This window comes from Ovis canadensis, chromosome 1 (genome assembly GCF_042477335.2).
Source record: "Ovis canadensis isolate MfBH-ARS-UI-01 breed Bighorn chromosome 1, ARS-UI_OviCan_v2, whole genome shotgun sequence".
Lineage (NCBI taxonomy): Eukaryota > Metazoa > Chordata > Mammalia > Artiodactyla > Bovidae > Ovis > Ovis canadensis.
This window is the reverse complement of record NC_091245.1, coordinates 189,269,945-189,288,115: the sequence shown is the minus strand read 5'-3', so window position 1 is coordinate 189,288,115 and position 18,171 is coordinate 189,269,945. Positions and strand designations below refer to the sequence as shown.

Here is an 18,171-nt window from a genome sequence, read left to right as displayed (position 1 = left end):
ACCACACTAGATTGTGGGCCCTTGGGATCAAAGATAAGTGCAGGGAAGACAGGGACAGTTCTGGCTACAGAACTTTAGGATGTTTTATGACTTTGTTATGCTGGTGGCATCTTGAGGATAGGTAATGGATATCTCAAGCCTAGCTTCAATTAGTAAACTTTGCATGTAGTTTTATTAGTAGACTTTGGTCCAATATTATAACATCTCTTTTAGTTCTCTCTTAATCAATGCTTTCTTACTATGCCAGCTTATATTTTTTTTGTGGCAACTATGATAACTTACATTCCTTAATGACCAGAAACATTTATATTTTCTTTGCATGAGCTTCTCATGATTTATAGCAGTGGTTTCCAAATCCTAGGACTTGAACTGGAGTCCAGGCTGTGATGAACTTTTCACCAGAAAAGTAAAGACAAGGTAGCACATTTTTCATAAAGATGACGTTTAAATTTTGAAATTATCCATACTAATTTTTTTATGTTAAAATTACTTTTCTTTTTAAATAAGGAACAAAGATAATTTTAAAAGAATTTAAATTGTTTTTAGAGAAGTAAAGAATTGGCAACCATCTGTGGTCCTCAGAATTTTAGAAGTTTACCAAAAAGATTTAAAAATATATAAAATATAAGATATATTCTATGAGAAAGTTTACTAGTTCAGAAATCCAAAGTCTAAGTTATTTTTAAAGAAAATATAGTTCTTGCATCTAAAAATCTTCTGGGGGAAGTTAAACGTAGAGGCAAAAAACAGAGGGTAATGTATGATTAACTAACACATTGGTGCCAAAAAGGCTTGAAGAACTGTCACACAGAACTAAGCTCCTATGTGATTCTGACACTGCTGGTTTGGTGGGGGCACACATTGAGCAAGGATTTATTTTAGGCTCTGAGTGATGGTATTTGTAATTTTCTCCTTTCATCTGGTTCTTTTGATCTCCTCCTGTGGGCTTGATCTGAACCCAACAGTGTTTCCTAAACTTTGGTGCACATTAGAATTGCCTAGGGAGATTTATGTCCAGGTTGCGTCACATCATGGAATCTAGGGGAGAGAGCCAGACATCAATATTTTAAAAATATATCCAGGTGATTAATAAGTAGTTTCAGAACCATTGCCTTCTGTCATGACTCAGGCAGATAGCAGTAAAAGAGGTCCAAGGGGAGGTGAACAGTGTTGACAGTTTTTTTGTGACAGGATTGGTAAGATCATCTGAATTTCCACCAGTGATGCTGGAACAAAAGGGCCTCCTAGAAGTGATGGATCAGTTAAAACGTTCACCTTCAGGATTGGACTCTGTATTACAAAAAACTGTGCCATGGGGAGTAGCATTTCATCATGCAGGTATCCATATATTTAATATGTTATTATGAAGCCTCCTCCAAAAATACTTAAATTGTCTTTATTTTTATGTTTGATTTGCATTTGATTTCTCATTAACTACACATAATACTCTTAAATTTCCTTTTAAAACATTGTGGATTAAGATTAAACAGGAATAAAACACTTGCAGGATTATTTACTTATCTGTATGGTATATAAGTACTAGATACAAACTTTTTTGGTACTACTGGGGATGTGAATTCTAAAGTGATTATATTTCTATACTTTGTTTCCTTAGAACTTAGGTTGAAGTGGTACTTGCTATCCTAATTTTATGCCACTCTGAATATTTCCTTTTATATCTAGGGGTATTTGTAATATTCTTACAAATACATCAAAATCGAATTAATTTTAGAATTTGTCATATTATACTTTGAAATAGTTACAAATGTTTAAAACCTCATACCTAGATGTCAAAATTGCAAGGATCATGACAGTCAGTGAGTTAAATAACTTCTTTTAGGGAGTGATCTGTCCATGTTGATATGTGCTAAGGATATGATTAAGAATACATAGTTTCTATGATTAGGAACTTAACCTTTTTAGTTTACTTAAAAATTTTATCATGCTATATAAAAATAAAAAAATATATATCTACATACAAACACATAAAAATATTTTCATTGTATATAAACTATAATGCATGCTAATAAAGTGAATATTGGTGGACCCACCACTGAATTTACAAACTGCTGCTGCTGCTAAGTCGCTTCAGTCATGTCCGACTCTGTGAGACCCCATAGACAGCAGCCCATCAGGCTCCGCCGTCCCTGGGATTCTCCAGGCAAGAACACAGGAGTGGGCTGCCATTTCCTTCTTCAGTGCATGAAAGTGAAAAGTGAAAGTGAAGTCACTCAGTCATCTCCGACTCTTAGCGACCCCATGGACTACAGCCTACCAGGTGCCTTCATCCATGGGATTTTCCAGGCAAGAGTACTGGAGTGGGTTGCCATTGCCTTCTCTGAATTTACAAACTAAGAACCCCAATTCTCTTGACTTTTTAAAAAAATGAAAATAAAAAATAAGCAAGATAAGTGTATATTCTGTTTTTCATTTACTCATGTATTTGTCCTTCAGATATTTATTTATGTGCCATAAATAAATGTGCTGGACCACTGTGTTGGATACACCATCAGATACTGTCTTGAGTAAAGCATGTCTGTACCTTCAGGGTGTTCTTTTCTAGAGCAGGTTTCAGCCAACTACAGTCTGCTAGTCAAATCCAGCTGTTTTTGTAAATAAAGTTTTATTGGAATACAGTCTTACCCATTTGTTTTACGGCTGTTCCATGTGACAGTGGCAGAGTTGAGTAGTTGGAACAGAGATCATCTATCCTGCAAAAATCTAAAATGTTTACAGATAAATTTGACAGCCCCTGGTCTAGGAGATAGAACTGTACTAGGATTGGCAGACTGTGATTACTTCTTTGTTTACAGTCATAACAGTAGCTTAAAAAAATCTTTACAAGGTTGTATTAGATTCTCAGATCAATTTGTAAGTGATCAAGTGTACTGTTTTCCTCATATGTTTATAAATATATGCGATTATAATTTCTTTTTTTTAGGTCTTACTTTTGAGGAGAGAGATATCATTGAAGGAGCCTTCCGTCAAGGTCAGATTCGAGTCTTGGCAGCAACTTCTACTCTGTCATCTGGTGTGAATTTACCTGCACGTCGTGTAATCATTCGCACTCCAATTTTCAGTGGTAGACTTCTAGATATTCTTACTTATAAGCAGATGGTTGGTCGTGCTGGCAGGAAAGGCGTAGACACAGTAGGTAAGTGAGTTTGAATTTTATGATAGTGTTGCTGAAGGATAGTGTCAGTCTACTTGAAATTGAATAGCAACCTATTTCTCATCATGTTATATTTCTTGTTATCCAAAACTAAAGGTCATCCTTTTGGATATAGAGTATAACTTAAAATCTTCATATCATCAACTATTGGTTTTTCTAGTAATGTAAAAAAATCTTCGTTAGAAGGTTTTCTTTTGTGTTATGTACAGTGAAATGATTCAGTATTATGTTAATCAGATGGCATCACATTAGCTGGAAGATGACCTTTAATTTCCAGTACCATCTGCTATTTTGTGCTAATGAAGGGATTGATTTTTTTTTGGTTATTAATTCTTTTTAGGTGTCTGGTATTAGAGTTTAACTAGGGATTCTGAGAACTGGGAAGTACTCTCTCACACTTTTGAAATAGGAACTTCATGTACCCTCTTTCTCTTTCTAAATTGGTACTACTCTGAAAACACATTTTCAGTTTTTTTTATCAGCAAGTAGTGATAATATTGCCAGCAGTGTAAATAAAACTTAATTCCTTAAGTAGTAGGGAAAAGAGTTGTTTAAATATCAAGACGGCAGCAAATATTCATGCCTGCTATATTATTCTGGGTATGACTTAATTGTTGAGTCTTCTAATATTTAAGAACTTTGAGAGGAATGTTCTCTGTCACACTTTCTTTTAGTTTGTTTTTTCCATGTTCAAGCAATAGCATTTCTATTTTGTGGTATAAGATGGATACTGCGGTCTCTGTTATCACGTCTGCATTTTAGCCATTAGGATGGAGAGATGAGGAAATAAACAGACACATCCTGCCCTTTAAGGGCACTTCCCAGAAGTTACACATAGTATTTGTTCTTACATACAATTGGCCAGAACGTAGTCATGTTTATATTCCCCAGCTACAGAGAAGCTGATGAATATAATCTAGCTGAGTGGTCATCAGTTCAGCTAACATTTAGGGGTTTTATTAAAGGAAGAATGAAGAAGTGAAGTGAAGTCACTCAGTTGTGTTCTACTCTTTGCGACCCCATAGACTGTAGCTTACAAGGCTCCTCTGTCCATGGAATTTTCCAGGCAGGAGTACTGGAGTGGGTTGCCATATCCTTCTCTAGGGGATCTTCCCAACCCAGGGATCAAACCTGGGTCTCCTGCATTGCAGGCACACTTTACCGTCTGAGCCACCAGGGAAGCCCAAAGGAAGAATGAGAGAATGGCTATTAGGGTGAACTATCAGTCTCAGTCCTAGTAGCAAATGATTTATCTATCTATAATCCCTGAGGGCAATTGGTCTTTTAATCAGTTTGTTGATTAAAAAAGCCTTGTGACTCATTGATTTCTATTACTATAGTCATCAGAGAAGTTTATCCTGCTTCTGTGTCTTACTTTAGCTACAAAATATGCACATTTGACCTAAATCAAATCCCTTACGTTATACAGTAGAAGTGACAAATAGATTCCAAGGATTAGATCTGATAGAGTGCGTGAAGAGCTATGGATGGAGGTTTGTGACATTGTACAGGAGGCAGTGATCAGGACCATCCCCAAGAAAGAGAAGTACAAAAAGGCAAAATGGTTATTTGAGGAGGCCTTACAAATAGCTGAGAAAAGAAGTGAAGTGAAAGGCAAAGGAGAAAAGGAAAGATAAACCCATTTGAATGGCAGAGTTCCAAAGAATAGCAAGGAGAGAAAAGAAAGCCTTCCTTAGCGATCAATGCAAAAAAATAGAGGGAAACAGTAGAATTGGAAAGACTAGAAATCTCTTCAAGGAAGTTAGAGATAGCAAGGGAACACTTCCCATGCAAAGATGGGCACAATAAAGGACAGAAATGTATGGACCTAACAGAAACAGAAGAGTTTAAGAAGAGGTGGCAAGAGTACACAGAACTATACAAAAAAGATCTTCATGACCCAGATAATCATGATGGTGTGATCACTCACCTAGAGCCAGACATCCTAGAATGCAAAGAAAAGTTGGCTTTAGGAGCATCACTATGAACAAAGCTAGTGGAGGTGATGGAATTCCAGTTGGACTATTTCAAATCCTAAAAGATGATGCTGTGAAAGTGCTGCACTCAATGTGCCAGCAAATTTGGAAAACTCAGCAGTGGCCATAGGACTGGAAAAGGTCCATTTTCATTCCAAGCCCAAAGAAAGGCAATGCCAAAGAATGCTCAAACTACTGCACAATTGCACTCATCTCACACGCTAACAAATTAATGCTCAAAATTCTTCAAGCCAGGCTTCAATAGTATGTGAACCGTGAGCTTCCAGATGTTCAAGATGGATTTAGAAAAGGCAGAGGAACCAGAGATCAAATTGCCAACATCCGCTGGATCATCGAAAAAGCAAGAGAGTTCCAGAAAAACATCTGCTTTATATGCCAAAGCCTTTGACTGTGTGGATCACAATAAACTGTGTAAAGTTCTTAAAGAGGTGGGAATGCCAGACCACCTGACCTGCCTCCTGAGATATCTGTATGCAGGTCAAGAAAAAACAGTTAGAACTGGACGTGGAACAACAGACTGGATCCAAATTGGGGAAGGAATACATCAAGGCTGTATATTGTCACCCTGCTTATTTCACTTATTTACAGAGTACATCATGAGAACCACTGGGCTGAATGAAGCACAAGGTGGAATCAAGATTGTTAGGATAAATAGCAATAACCTCAGATATGCATATAACACCACCTTAATGGCAGAAAGTGAAGAAGAACTAAAGAGCCTCTTGATGAAAGTGAAAGGAGAGTGAAAAAGTTGGCTTAAAGCTCAACATTCAGAAAACGAAGATCATGGCGTCTGGTCCCATCACTTCATGGGAAATAGATGGGGAAACAGTGGAAACAGTGTCAGACTTTATTTTTTGGGCTCCCAAATCACTGCAGATGGTAACTGCAGCCATGAAATTAAAAGACGCTTACTCCTTGGAAGAAAAGTTATGACCAACCTAGATAGCATATTCAAAAGCAGAGACATTACTTTGCCAACAAAGGTTCGTCTAGTCAAGGCTGTGGTTTTTCCGGTAGTCATGTATGGATTTGAGAGTTGGACTGTGAAGAAAGCTGAGCGCCGAAGAATTGATGCTTTTGAACTGTGGTGTTGGAGAAGACTCTTGAGAGTCCCTTGGACTGCAAGGAGATCCAACCAGTTGATTCTGAAGGAGATCAGCCCTGGGATTTCTTTGGAAGGAATGATGCTAAAGCTGAAACTCCAGTACTTTGGCCACCTCATGTGAAGAGTTGACTCATTGAAAAAGACTCTGATGCTGGGAGGGATTGGGGGCAGGAGGAGAAGGGGATGACAGAGGATGAGATGGCTGGATGGCATCACTGACTCGATGGACATGAGTTTGAGTGAACTCCGGGAGTTGGTGATGGACAGGGAGGCCTGGCATGCTGCAATTCATGGGGTTGCAAAGAGTTGGACACGACTGAGTGACTGAACTGAACTAAACTGAATGTTTTTTGTAATTATATTTGGGATAAATAACCGATGGTTATCAAGTTTATAGTTCTTACATTTTTCCTTCTTGATTCTCAGTTTGGCAATGTGTTGGGAAAGCATCATCTATATTTTCTCTCTGCCTAGATGGTTAGAATAGTCTACCACAAACTACTTTTATTTTTATTGTTCTGTAATGTGAGTGGCCTTCATTTTACCTCTTGAACATCTTACTAACTGCTTCCTTTCCTCTACTATTGAATTCATTTGGGGAAAAAAGGTTTTTTTCTAGTCTTAATTGTTATAGTAAGTGTTTATGTTTTTATAAATTGTATATTTGAATATGTTTTTAATTAATAAGTGCTTTGATATATTTTTGTTCATTTGACTGTCTCAGTAGCCTAAAGCATTTAAATTAGTTTTATATTGTGATTTTTAGGTATCCAGTAGTATTTTTGATTTTGTATTATCATCATGTATAACTGTTAATGGAGCTTAGGTTTGGCTACTCACTGCACGATAGGCCAATAAGTCACGTGACAAGGTGTGAGTCAAGGAAACTGATCTTATTTGAAACCAGCTAACTGTGAAGGAGAAGAATGTGAACTAGTGTCCTTAAAAACAATCTTAGTATCTTGGTGCAGGCAAAGGGCTTTTTAAAGTCAGTGTGAGGAAAGAGGCTTCAGGGTGAATTAGCAGCTTGTGCACAGTTTTCAGACTGGTTAGCATCAAGGTGAAGTTGCAAGCATCACCAATTTTCTGGGTTCATCTGGTTGGGGTCTATTTACTTGTAGTCAGCAGTTTTTATCTGGGAGTCTGCTTCTTATAAAACAGCTTAGGAATATGTGTCAGACCTTTTATCTATACCTTTCAAGGAACTGAGAGTTCAGTGACTCTGCTTTGTAGCTGGTTTATTACTCTAAATTGTTAGCAGTTTTCCAGTCCAACAGTTATTCTTTGTTTCTATGTCTTCACGTTTATTAATCGTTAACTCTTCAGCCAGCCTTTTGAGACTCATGGGAGGCCTGAGAGACTGAAGACCTATGTACTCAGCTGTGTCCACCTCTTTGTGGCCCCATGGACTCTAGCCTGCCAGGCTCCTCTATCCATGGAATTTTCCAGGCAAGAATACTATAGTGGGGTGCCATTCCCTTCTCCAGGGGATCTTCTGACCCAGGGATTGCACCTGTGTCTCTTGTGTCTCCTGCGTTGGCAGGCAGATTCTTTACCACTAGCAGCACCTGGGAAGACTAAAGCAAAAGCTTTTTATTTCAAAGGACAGGGACACAGGAGATGGTATGCAGTTTCATAACTAGTAATAATTTGTACATACATTTTCCTTTGTAGTTTTCAGAATATCTATTACTATTACATACTTAATTATTCAATGATAATAGTTAGTACTGTATGGAAGGAAAAAAAAAACTTTTACCCTCTTAGGTTCTATGCCTTGTGCTTGCAAATTAAACTCACGAATTACAGAGTAACAGGAAAAAAAGCCATACATATTTGAGTCAGTGTTTAATTTTTTACATACATGTTATCCTCAATTGAAATAAAAACCAAAGAAGCAGTTAGATGCTGGGGGTTTATGTATCCTTTTAACAGAGATTGATAAATTGTAGAGAAGTGACAAGACAAAGGAAAGGGGGTTGGTCATAATTAAAAAAGACGTGTACCCCAGTGCTCAGTGCAGCACTATTTATAATAGCAAGGATATGTAAGCAACCTGGATGTCTATCAAGAGATGAATGGATAAAGAAGTTGTGGTACTTGTATACAATGAAATATTACTCAGCCGTAAAAGGAATGCGTTTGAGTCAGTTCTAATGAGGTGAATGAACCTAGAGCCTTCAGTGCAGATTGAACCTTCAATACCAGTTGAAGTTAAGTCACAGAAAAAATGTTGTGTATTAATATGTATATATGGAATCTAGAAAAATGGTCTAGATTTTGGTCTAAATTGATGAACCTGTTTGCAGGGCAGCAATAGAAATGCAGACATAGAGAACAGACTTGTGGACACAGTAGGGGAAGGAGAGGGTGGGATGAATTGAGAGAGTAGCGATGAGACATATACATCACCATATGTAAAATACATAGTCTGCGGGAATTTGCTGTATGACGCAAGGAGCTCAAACCTGGTGCTCTGGGACAACCTAGAGGGATAAGGTGGTGTTGAAGGTGGAAGTGGGATTCAACAAAAGAAAAGAGGTTTGGGCTTCTAGGGCATGGTACATTGTGGAAGGGTAGGTATGTGCTGGAAATTAGTGCAAGTTAAGCTTTATATAGTAAGGTCTGTGCACACCTGTGTCAGTGCTGAATTTTTGTCTCCAGTGATAAGAATTTTTCTCCTGGTATGAGAGGCAGGAAGGGGAACACATTCACAGAAATGTTTATATCCTGCTTCTAAGAAATAGGGAGAGGGCAGAGAGCTCTGTGTTTGCTGCTTCTCAGTTGCCTTCAGGTCAAAATAATCTTTATGCTAAAGTGGCATATTTTGGTATAGCATATTGTGATCCCCTTCAATCCAAAATTCAGAATATAAAAACATTTCTATAATGGTAATTCTATAACAGCCACTGTCATCTGTTGTCTCTTTTTAAACAAGTAAGACAATTTAAAGTCTCTCTAGCAGATATCTTATGGAGATGTGTTGGGATTTTGCGAATGGTTTTTTTTTCTGTTATAGGTGAGAGTATCTTAGTTTGTAAAAACTCTGAGAAATCACAAGGCATAACTCTACTTCAGGGATCTCTGAAACCTGTTCGTAGCTGTTTGCAAAGACAAGAAGGAGAAGAAGTAACCTCAAGCATGATAAGAGCTATTCTGGAGGTAAGAGGGAGTTCACTAAATTACCATTCACTTTTTTGTTCATATAGTACAATGGTAGAGCTTTAGTGTGTTAAAAATCTTAGCTTTCTGTTTCTTTATGAGATTATTTATAACCTTCCCAAGTCTGAATCTGTTTTATTCTATAGTTATTTCCTGGAGATTAATACAGCTAGTACCATATAAATCTGCTTCAGAATAGCAGATTGAAACCCAAATGACAGATGGTTCTGTTTATTTTTTAGGTGTTCTTTATTATTTTCTGAATTTTTTAAAAAAGATGAAAACAATGGACCTTAGTTCCTCCATACAGATAATGTGTGTGTGCTTAGTTGCTCAGTTGTGTCTGACTCTTTGTGACCCCCTGGACTGTAGCCTGCCCGGCTCCTCTCTCAATGAAATTTTCCAGGCAAGAGTACTGAAGTGGGTTGCCATTTCCTTCTCCAGGGGATCTTCCCGACCTAGGGATCAAACCTGTGACTCTTGCGTCTCCTGCATTGACAAGCAGATTCTTCACTACTAGCGCCACCTATTTTTATATATATATGTATATATATGTATATGTATATTATTTAATTGTGTTGTTAGTTCCTGCATTTTAGATAGATAATGATTCACCTAATTTCCTTTGTGAGAACATGTTGGATCTACTTCAAAAAAAAAAATATATATATATATTTGATATGTTTGCTTTGGGTCTTAGTAGCAGCACATGGGATCTTTTGTTGAGGCACACTGACTGTCTAGTTGTGGGCTTAGTTGCTTCAGAGCATGTGGGATCTAGTTCCCTGACCATGGATCGAACCCATGTTCCTTGCATTGCAAGGTGGATTCTTAACCACTGGACCACCAAGGAAGTCCCTGGATCTACTTTTAAGGAAAACTTTCCATGTTGTCAATAGGTGTTATCTATTTTTGTAATGAATTATGACGGAAGAGTTAATAAAGAGTCTCTGCGTTAAGATGATGATAACATTTTAAGAGAAAAAATAATTTATTTTATGAGGGCCTGTGTCTTATTAAAAAGTTACAGAAGATTTCAAACTTCTTTTCTCAGATAATAGTTGGTGGAGTGGCAAGTACATCACAAGATATACAGACTTATGCTTCTTGCACATTTTTGGCTGCAAGTATGAAAGAAGGGAAGCAGGGAATTCAGAAAAATAAAGATTCTGTTCAACTTGGAGCAATTGAGGCCTGTGTAATGTGGCTACTAGAAAATGAATTCATCCAGATGACTGAAGCTAGTGATGGAACAGAAGGTAAATATGACTTCTGAATTGCAACTTCCTTTTTTATCTTTAGTGAGTTAGAGTATCTAAGACTGTTTTAGTAAAAGAAAATTGACTTATCAACTCATTTTAAGTGAATCAGTGCTCTGTTCAGCAACATCAGACAAGTAGCATGGAGCCTGCTGATAAATATCCATGCATTGGATTCTGTTTGTAAAATTGATCAGAGCCTGAAAGATTAATTACAGAATGCTAAAAGTCAATATTTTGTTTTATTTTTAACATTTGATCCTTTTTTTCCCCACCCCCATTCCCAAACCAGGAAATGTGTATCATCCAACACACCTTGGTTCGGCAACTCTTTCTTCTTCACTTTCTCCAGTTGATACTTTAGATATTTTTGCTGACCTACAAAGAGCAATGAAGGGCTTTGTTTTAGAGAATGATCTGCATATTGTTTATTTGGTAAGTTCTATTTTCTTCATTATTATCTTTGTGAAAATGAGGAGGAAATACCTATAAAAAATCCTGAACATCAAAAATACCCTAAGGGAATATATTGTCTGCTTTCCTTGACTAGGATAGTACTGGTGGGAATAGAGATGAAGTAAGACGAATTGTAGTAAGTAAGACGAAGTAAGACGAAAAGTAATAAGCTAAATGTTCTAGTGACCTTTTAAATCTGCTTGCCTACTTGTCTTTTTTTTCTAGCTTTCTTTCAAAAGGATTTGAGATGATTTATTAAAAACATACATTATACAATTTGTAAGAACACAGCAAGGGGCAATGAGGTATCTGGAAATTAAGGATAAGATCATAATGTAAAACTCAAGCAAAGATTGGTACATAAACAAGAATACCAGTAAGTCATGTACAATTGTTGTACCCAACATTGCTTGTGAAGCTGGTTAGTCTTGATATTAATAAGATAAAAAACAAAAAAGAAGTATTGCATTTTATTGCCTAAGAGAAATGTAGTCCTAAAAATCAGACTATGGGACTTATATTTTTTTATAAAGTATTTATAATAAGTGCGATGAGGAATTTTAAAAGCTTGTTTAAATTAGATAATCTTTTATAAATATTATTTCTTAAAATGAAGATTTTTTTTATAATAATTGGATAAAATACAGTTTGAGGTCATATTCTCTGGCAAGAACCTGACTGGAAATACTTAATTTTTCAATTAAGAGTAGATGTGGGGAGTGATGTAGGCAAGATGGTTGTAAAAGAGATCTCTGACTCTAGTCCTCATCAAAGATATGAATTAGCAACTATTCACAATCAAGAACACTTTCTAAAAATCCTAGAACCTGGTGGCGAGGTTAAAACACTCTTTTAGAGTGCCAAAACTGTGAGAAGCCACATTAGAATGCTAAGAGCAGTGGTTTCACTTTGGCTGTGTTGCCCCTCCTTCCAGCAAGCACAGTGCCTCACTGGAGAATCCATGGTTTCTCTAGTGGGGAAAAGAGAGTCAAGGTTGGCATCCAGTTTCCTCAGCATTCTGGAACATTCCTTGGGAAGTCACTTCTGTCTCACCTCACAGAGAAACCTAGGGGAATTGGCAAGGTTAGATAGACCACCAACAGTCAGTTAGGAACAAAGAAACAGATGGGGCTTACAGTGACCAGTATTTGGATCATGGTGGTGATACTGCATCTCTCTCTTAATCAGAAAGACCATCAAATGATTCCATTCTCTGTGGCATCTGAATGATGTCCCCATTTGATTGGGAAGCAAGGTGAGCAGTTCTGCCCCACTGGCATTCCTAGCCTGTGCATAATTCTCAATGTATATACTTACAAATTTTTATTTTTTATAGGAATAAAAAATTTTATTCTTTTTTCATAAGAATGAAAAACTAGCTTGAGGGAATTCATACAGGGAAGATGTAGTAACAGAGTCAGATTAAGAATGTGATTTATGAGCTCTTAATAAAAAGTTATAATAAAAACTTTAATTAAGAAAAGAGAGGGAGCCAAGCCAGCAGCCCTGCCAGCTGCAGAGCTTGCCTGCAGCCTTGCCTGACCAGGGAGCCTGACTCTGGAATATAGCCTGGAATCCTGCATGAATACAGAGTTCATCCTTTGGGCCCACCCACCTGTGGAGCACAGTCTCTGCCTATACCTGAACAAGGAATCCAGCTAATGGCACCAACTAACCAAGGAGTACAGTTTGTTCCTGCTTGACCAGAGAACCCAAGGAGCAGCCCTACCCAACCTCAGGGCTTAGCCAACCTGCCTGACTGTGTGAGCACAGCCATGGGTCATGCCTATCCATGTAACCGGGCTAGCAGTTTCACCTGACCAGGCAGCTCAGGTAGTAGTCCTGTTTGACTGCAGAGCTGAACCAGTGACCCTCCCCCCACCCCCACCCCCAACCAGAGGCCCTGCCTGTTCCCTTATGAATTCTACCAGCTGGCTCTTTCCCCAGACTAGCCTGAATAGTGAAAATCTTTTCTCTGGCAAAGCAAACATGAAGATTGGAAAAAGTGACCACTTCCTCAAATGCACAGACACCAACACCAACATGCAAGAATAATGAAGAATAAGGGAAACATGACACCACCACCATCATCAAATAAATTAATAAAAACTTCAGTAACCAAACCTAAAAGAGATCTATGAACTGACTGATCAAGAATTCAGAATAATTCTTTTAATGAAATTCAGTTAACTTCTTTGAAGAAAACACAAATAGACGACTGAACAAAATTAAGAAGTCAATACATGAACAGAATGAGAAGTTCAGCAAAGAAATAGAAACTGTTTTACAAAAGCCCCCACCCCACTAAGCCTCCAAAACCCAGAAATCCTAGAGCTGAAGAATACTGTGAGTGATCTGTAAAATTCAACAGAGAGCTTCAAAAGCAGACTTGATAAAGCAGAAGAAAGAATCAGTGAATTCAGATAGGTCATTTGAAATTGCACATCCAGAGGAAGGGGTGTTGGGGGGGTTGGCTAGAAAATAGAGAGTGAAAAACCCCACAAGACTTATGGGACACCATCATATATATTATTGAAGTCCAAGATGGAGGAGGGAGAGAAAATGACAGTCTATTTAAAGAAATAATGGCTAAAAATATCCCAAATATGGGGATAGATAGGGACATGAAGCTAAGAGGACCTCAAACAGGTACAACCCCCAAAGACTTCATCTCGATACATCAAACTGTCAAAAGTCAAAGATGAGAATTTTGAAAGCAACAGGAAAAAAGACTGTTGTCAAGTACAAGCAAACCTCATAAGGCTATCAGATTTCTCAGCAGAAACTTTGCACAGAGATTGGTATGATGTATCAAAATATTGAAAGAAGAAAACTGCCAACCAAGAATACTATACCTAGCATGCTGTCTTTCCGAAATGAAGGTAAGATAAAGATTTTCTCAGACAGACAAAAGCTGAAGAAATTCATCATCCCGGACATGCATTTATAAGAAATGCTAAAGGAAGTTCTTCAAGCTGAAATGAAAGGATGCTGTTTAACAACATAAAACATGCATGTATATAACTCACTGGTAAAGGTAAATTTATAATCAGATTCAGAATTCAGAATATAATAGTGATATGCAAATCATTTATACAAAAGTTAAAGACAAACATTGAAAATAAATAATTATAATTTGCTAATGAATACATAAAATGTAAATTATAATATTAACTACATTAAATGAGAGGGGATAGAGAAGTAAAAATACTGTTTTTATATAGAATCAAAGTTATCAGCTTAAAATAGAAAGTTAAAGCTGTGTATACAATGGAACATCATTTACCTATTAAAAAAAAGAGGAAACCTTTCCATTTGTGACAACATGGATTAACCTGGTGGGCATTGTGCTAAATGTAATAACCAGACAGAGAAAGACATACTTTGTATAGTTTCACCCATGTGGAATATGAAAAAGTTGAACTCAGAAGCAAAGTGGAATGGTACTTGCCAGGGGCTGGGGTGTGGGTGATATGGGGAGATGTTGGTCAAAAGGTACAATCTTTTAGTTACAGGCATACTTCCTTATTTTATTGTGTGTTGCTTTGTTTTATTGTGCTTTATAGATACTGCATTTCTTTTTTATAAATTGAGGGTTTGTGGTAACCTTACATTGAGTAAGTCTCTTGGTGCCATTTTTCTAACAGCATTGTTTTTATTTTTTAATTTAAAAATTTTTATATACTTATTTTTGGCCATACTTTGTTGGCTTGTCTTCAGCCAGGGACCAAATGCCAGTCCTCAGCAATGAGAGCATGGCATCCAAGTCACTTCACTGGACTACCAGAGAATTCCCTAACAGCATTATTGTTTTGAAAAATATTTACTTGGCCTTGCTGGGTCTTAGCTGTGGCATATGGGATCTAGTTCCCTGACCAGGGATTGAACCTGGGCCCCATGCATTGATGCAGAGTTTTAACCACTGGAATACCAGGGAAGTCCCAGCATTATTATTATTTTTTATAATAATTTATGTATTTTAGTTGCACTGGGTCTTTGTTGCTGTGTGTGGGCTTTCCTTAGTTGTGGAGAGTGGGGACTACTCTCTAGTCGTGTGCACAGGCTTCTCATTGCAGTGGCTTCTCTTGTGGAGCACAGGTTCTAGGCACACGGGCTCCAGTAGTTGCAGCACAGGGGCTTATTAATCGTGGCTCACAGGCCATGGAGCCTGCAAGCTTCAGCAGTTGCAGCATGGGCTCAGTAGTTGTGATGCATGGGCCTCACTGCTCTTTGGCATGTTGAATCTTCCTCGACTGGGGATTGAACTTTTGTTCCCTGAATTGGCAAGGCAGATTCCCATCCACTATACCATGAGGAAAATCCCAAGAATTACTTTTAAATTAAAGTGTGTGCTTGGATTTTATTAGACATAATCCTATTGCATACTTAAAGAGACTACTTTTATATGCACTGGAAAACCAAAAAACTTGTGTGGCTCACTTGATTGTGATAATTGCTTTATTGCGATGTTTTAGAATGAACCTACAGGATCCCCAAGGTATGCCTGTGTAAGATGAATAAGCTCTGGGAATTTAATGTACAGCATAGTGATTATAGCTAGCATAGTGATTATAGCTAGTCATACTATATTGTATACTTGTATTTGCTTACAGAGAGAATCTCACCATACACTCACACAGTGGTAACTGTGTGAGGAAATAGATGTGCTAATCACCTGATTGTGGTACTTGTTTCACTGTGAATACATATATCAAACCATATTATTGTACCCTTTAAATAAATATATTTGATTTCATTTGTCAGTTACCTCAATAAAGCTGGGAGGAGTGAAGGAGCAAATATATGTGTTTTGATAAGCAAGTGAGTAGGGGGTAAATCTGAAATTATTGTAAGAATTAAGGCTTGTCAAGAAATGTATTTCAATAAAAACACTGTATAGGGGCGAGCACTAGGAGAAATGTCTGGACAGGGTCATTTTTTTCCTCCCTTCTAGTGAACATATGTACTTCTACTTCACATGTGTACTTCATATGTTCAAAGTTCTGTGCCTGAGAATGTGGCTAAGAAGAATCTCAAAGCTGGTCTTACCAGTTATCTGGCATGGCCTTAAAAATAAGTCTCATTTATTGTACAGGGGTTATGATTATGAGCTCTAGGGTTAGACTTCCAGTTTACTTCCATGAAAATTAGATTTAATGCAAGAGGCTTGCCAGGAGGCACAGTGGTAAAGAATCTGCCTGGCAGTGTGGGAGGTGCAAGAGACTTGGATTTGATCCCTAGATTGGGAAGATCCCTTGGAGTAGAAAATGACAACCCACTCCAGCGTTCTTGCCTAGAAAATTCCATGGACAGAGAAGCCTGGTGGGTTATAGTCCATGTGGTCGCAAAGAGTTGGACACGACTGAGTGACTGAGCACACACACATGCTATATACATTACTTTCTGCCTTTAACAGTTTTTCCCCTTTAACAGTATATCTTGGAAAGCACTCTTTATCAGTTCATGAAGACTTATTCTTTTTATATCTGTATCACTCTATTGTGTATGTGGATATACCATTGTTTATTCAGTCACTTCCTCTGAGGAATATTTGAATTGTTCCCAGTATTCTGGTATGGCAAATGATGCTGCAGTGAATAACTTTGGTGCATAATATTGTAGTTTTGATGGAGGTGTATCTTTAGGAAAGAATCCAAGAAGTATGATTGCTGAATAAAGTGTAAAGACATGTGATTTTGGTTTTTGCAAAATTGCTCTCTCTGGAGTTTGTATATTTTCCAATTTTACTAGTGCTATATGAGGTGGTTATTTTTCTACAACCTCATAAAAAAGGTATATTGTCAAGCTTTTATATATTTTTTAAGCTTTTCTATTTTGTGTATACTATTAATTTGCATTTTTATTATGGATAAATTTGAACATTTTTTTCTGTATGTTTAAGGCAGTATGCTTTTATTTTCTATGAATTGTCCATGTCTTTTGCACATTTTTCTATTGTATTTTTAGTCTTTTTCTTTAGTTTTAACAGTTCTTTTATATATACTAAGAGAGTAGTTCTTTGTGGTATAAATACTTTTCTCCTAGTTTTCCACTCAGCTTTTGATTTTGTTTATTATGTATTTTGTATAGCATTTTAAAATATATAGTTGAATTTTGAACCTTAGAATCAGTGAGAAATGATTTGCTCGCTCTGGGATTATAAAGAAATACTGTCACATTTTCTTCAAATAATTATATGATTCTAGTCTCTCTTTTGAGCTCTGTTCCATTTAAAGTTTATTCTAATATATGGTTCTTCAATTTTATCTTTTTTTATAATGGCTATCTGTAGTCACATCTTCATTTATTAAAAAGGTTTGATTTATACACAATGACTGAAAATTTTTCTTCTGCTTTCATTTAACTCCCCCCCCCCCCCCAGTTTTTATGTTCTAGTATGCATTTGTATTTAGATATATTTCTAATTTCCATTTGTTGTTGGGTATATTTTTATTTCATTTGTTGACCTGACAATAGACCAATTTTACTAATATGTACACTATTACCTTTGTTTTAATTAAAAGCGTTTATTGTATTAATCTAGTAGGGTTAGTTTCACTCTTCTTTTCTGATGTTCATACCTATTCTTGCTTGTGTACCTTTTAGTATAATGCTTAGAATTAACTTGATATTTTCATTGACATTGTTAAATTTATACATTAACGTGGGGGAAAACTGATTGACATCCTTCTTTTTTATTTGATTGGTCTTATTCATGAAAAGAGATGTTTCTTTGAGTCTATTTTGGGGCTTTCAAGAGTGTTCTGAAAATTTTGTCATAGAGAATTTGAGTTTTTTTGAAAATAGCTTTGTTGAAATACAGTTCACATAGTATATCATTTAATGTGTATAAATAAATAATTTTTAGTATGTTCACAGAGTTGTGCAATCATTAGCATCTAATTGCATAACATTTTCGTCACCCCAGAAAGAAACCCTGTACTTATTAGAAGTCACTCTGCATTTTCTTTCAACCTTCTCATTCTCCCCTACCCCTGAGCAGCCATTAGTGTGCAT

At 36.9% G+C, this 18,171-nt stretch overlaps 1 protein-coding gene across 5 annotated transcripts in view; it reads left to right on the top strand.

Moving 5' to 3' along the window:
* Positions 1–18,171, top strand: part of POLQ (DNA polymerase theta) — a 150,310-nt gene that overhangs the window by 61,056 nt on the left and 71,083 nt on the right. For all 5 annotated transcript variants that reach the window (XR_011249399.1, XR_011249400.1, XR_011249398.1 and 2 more), the window contains 5 exons: positions 1,192–1,338; positions 2,942–3,154; positions 9,297–9,439; positions 10,494–10,698; positions 10,991–11,133. Coding sequence is in view for 2 of the 5 variants with exons in the window: in XM_069554710.1 (XP_069410811.1) it covers positions 1,192–1,338; positions 2,942–3,154; positions 9,297–9,439; positions 10,494–10,698; positions 10,991–11,133 (851 nt within the window). In the remaining 3 variants the exon portion in view is untranslated. The remainder of the gene's footprint in view (positions 1–1,191; positions 1,339–2,941; positions 3,155–9,296; positions 9,440–10,493; positions 10,699–10,990; positions 11,134–18,171) is intronic.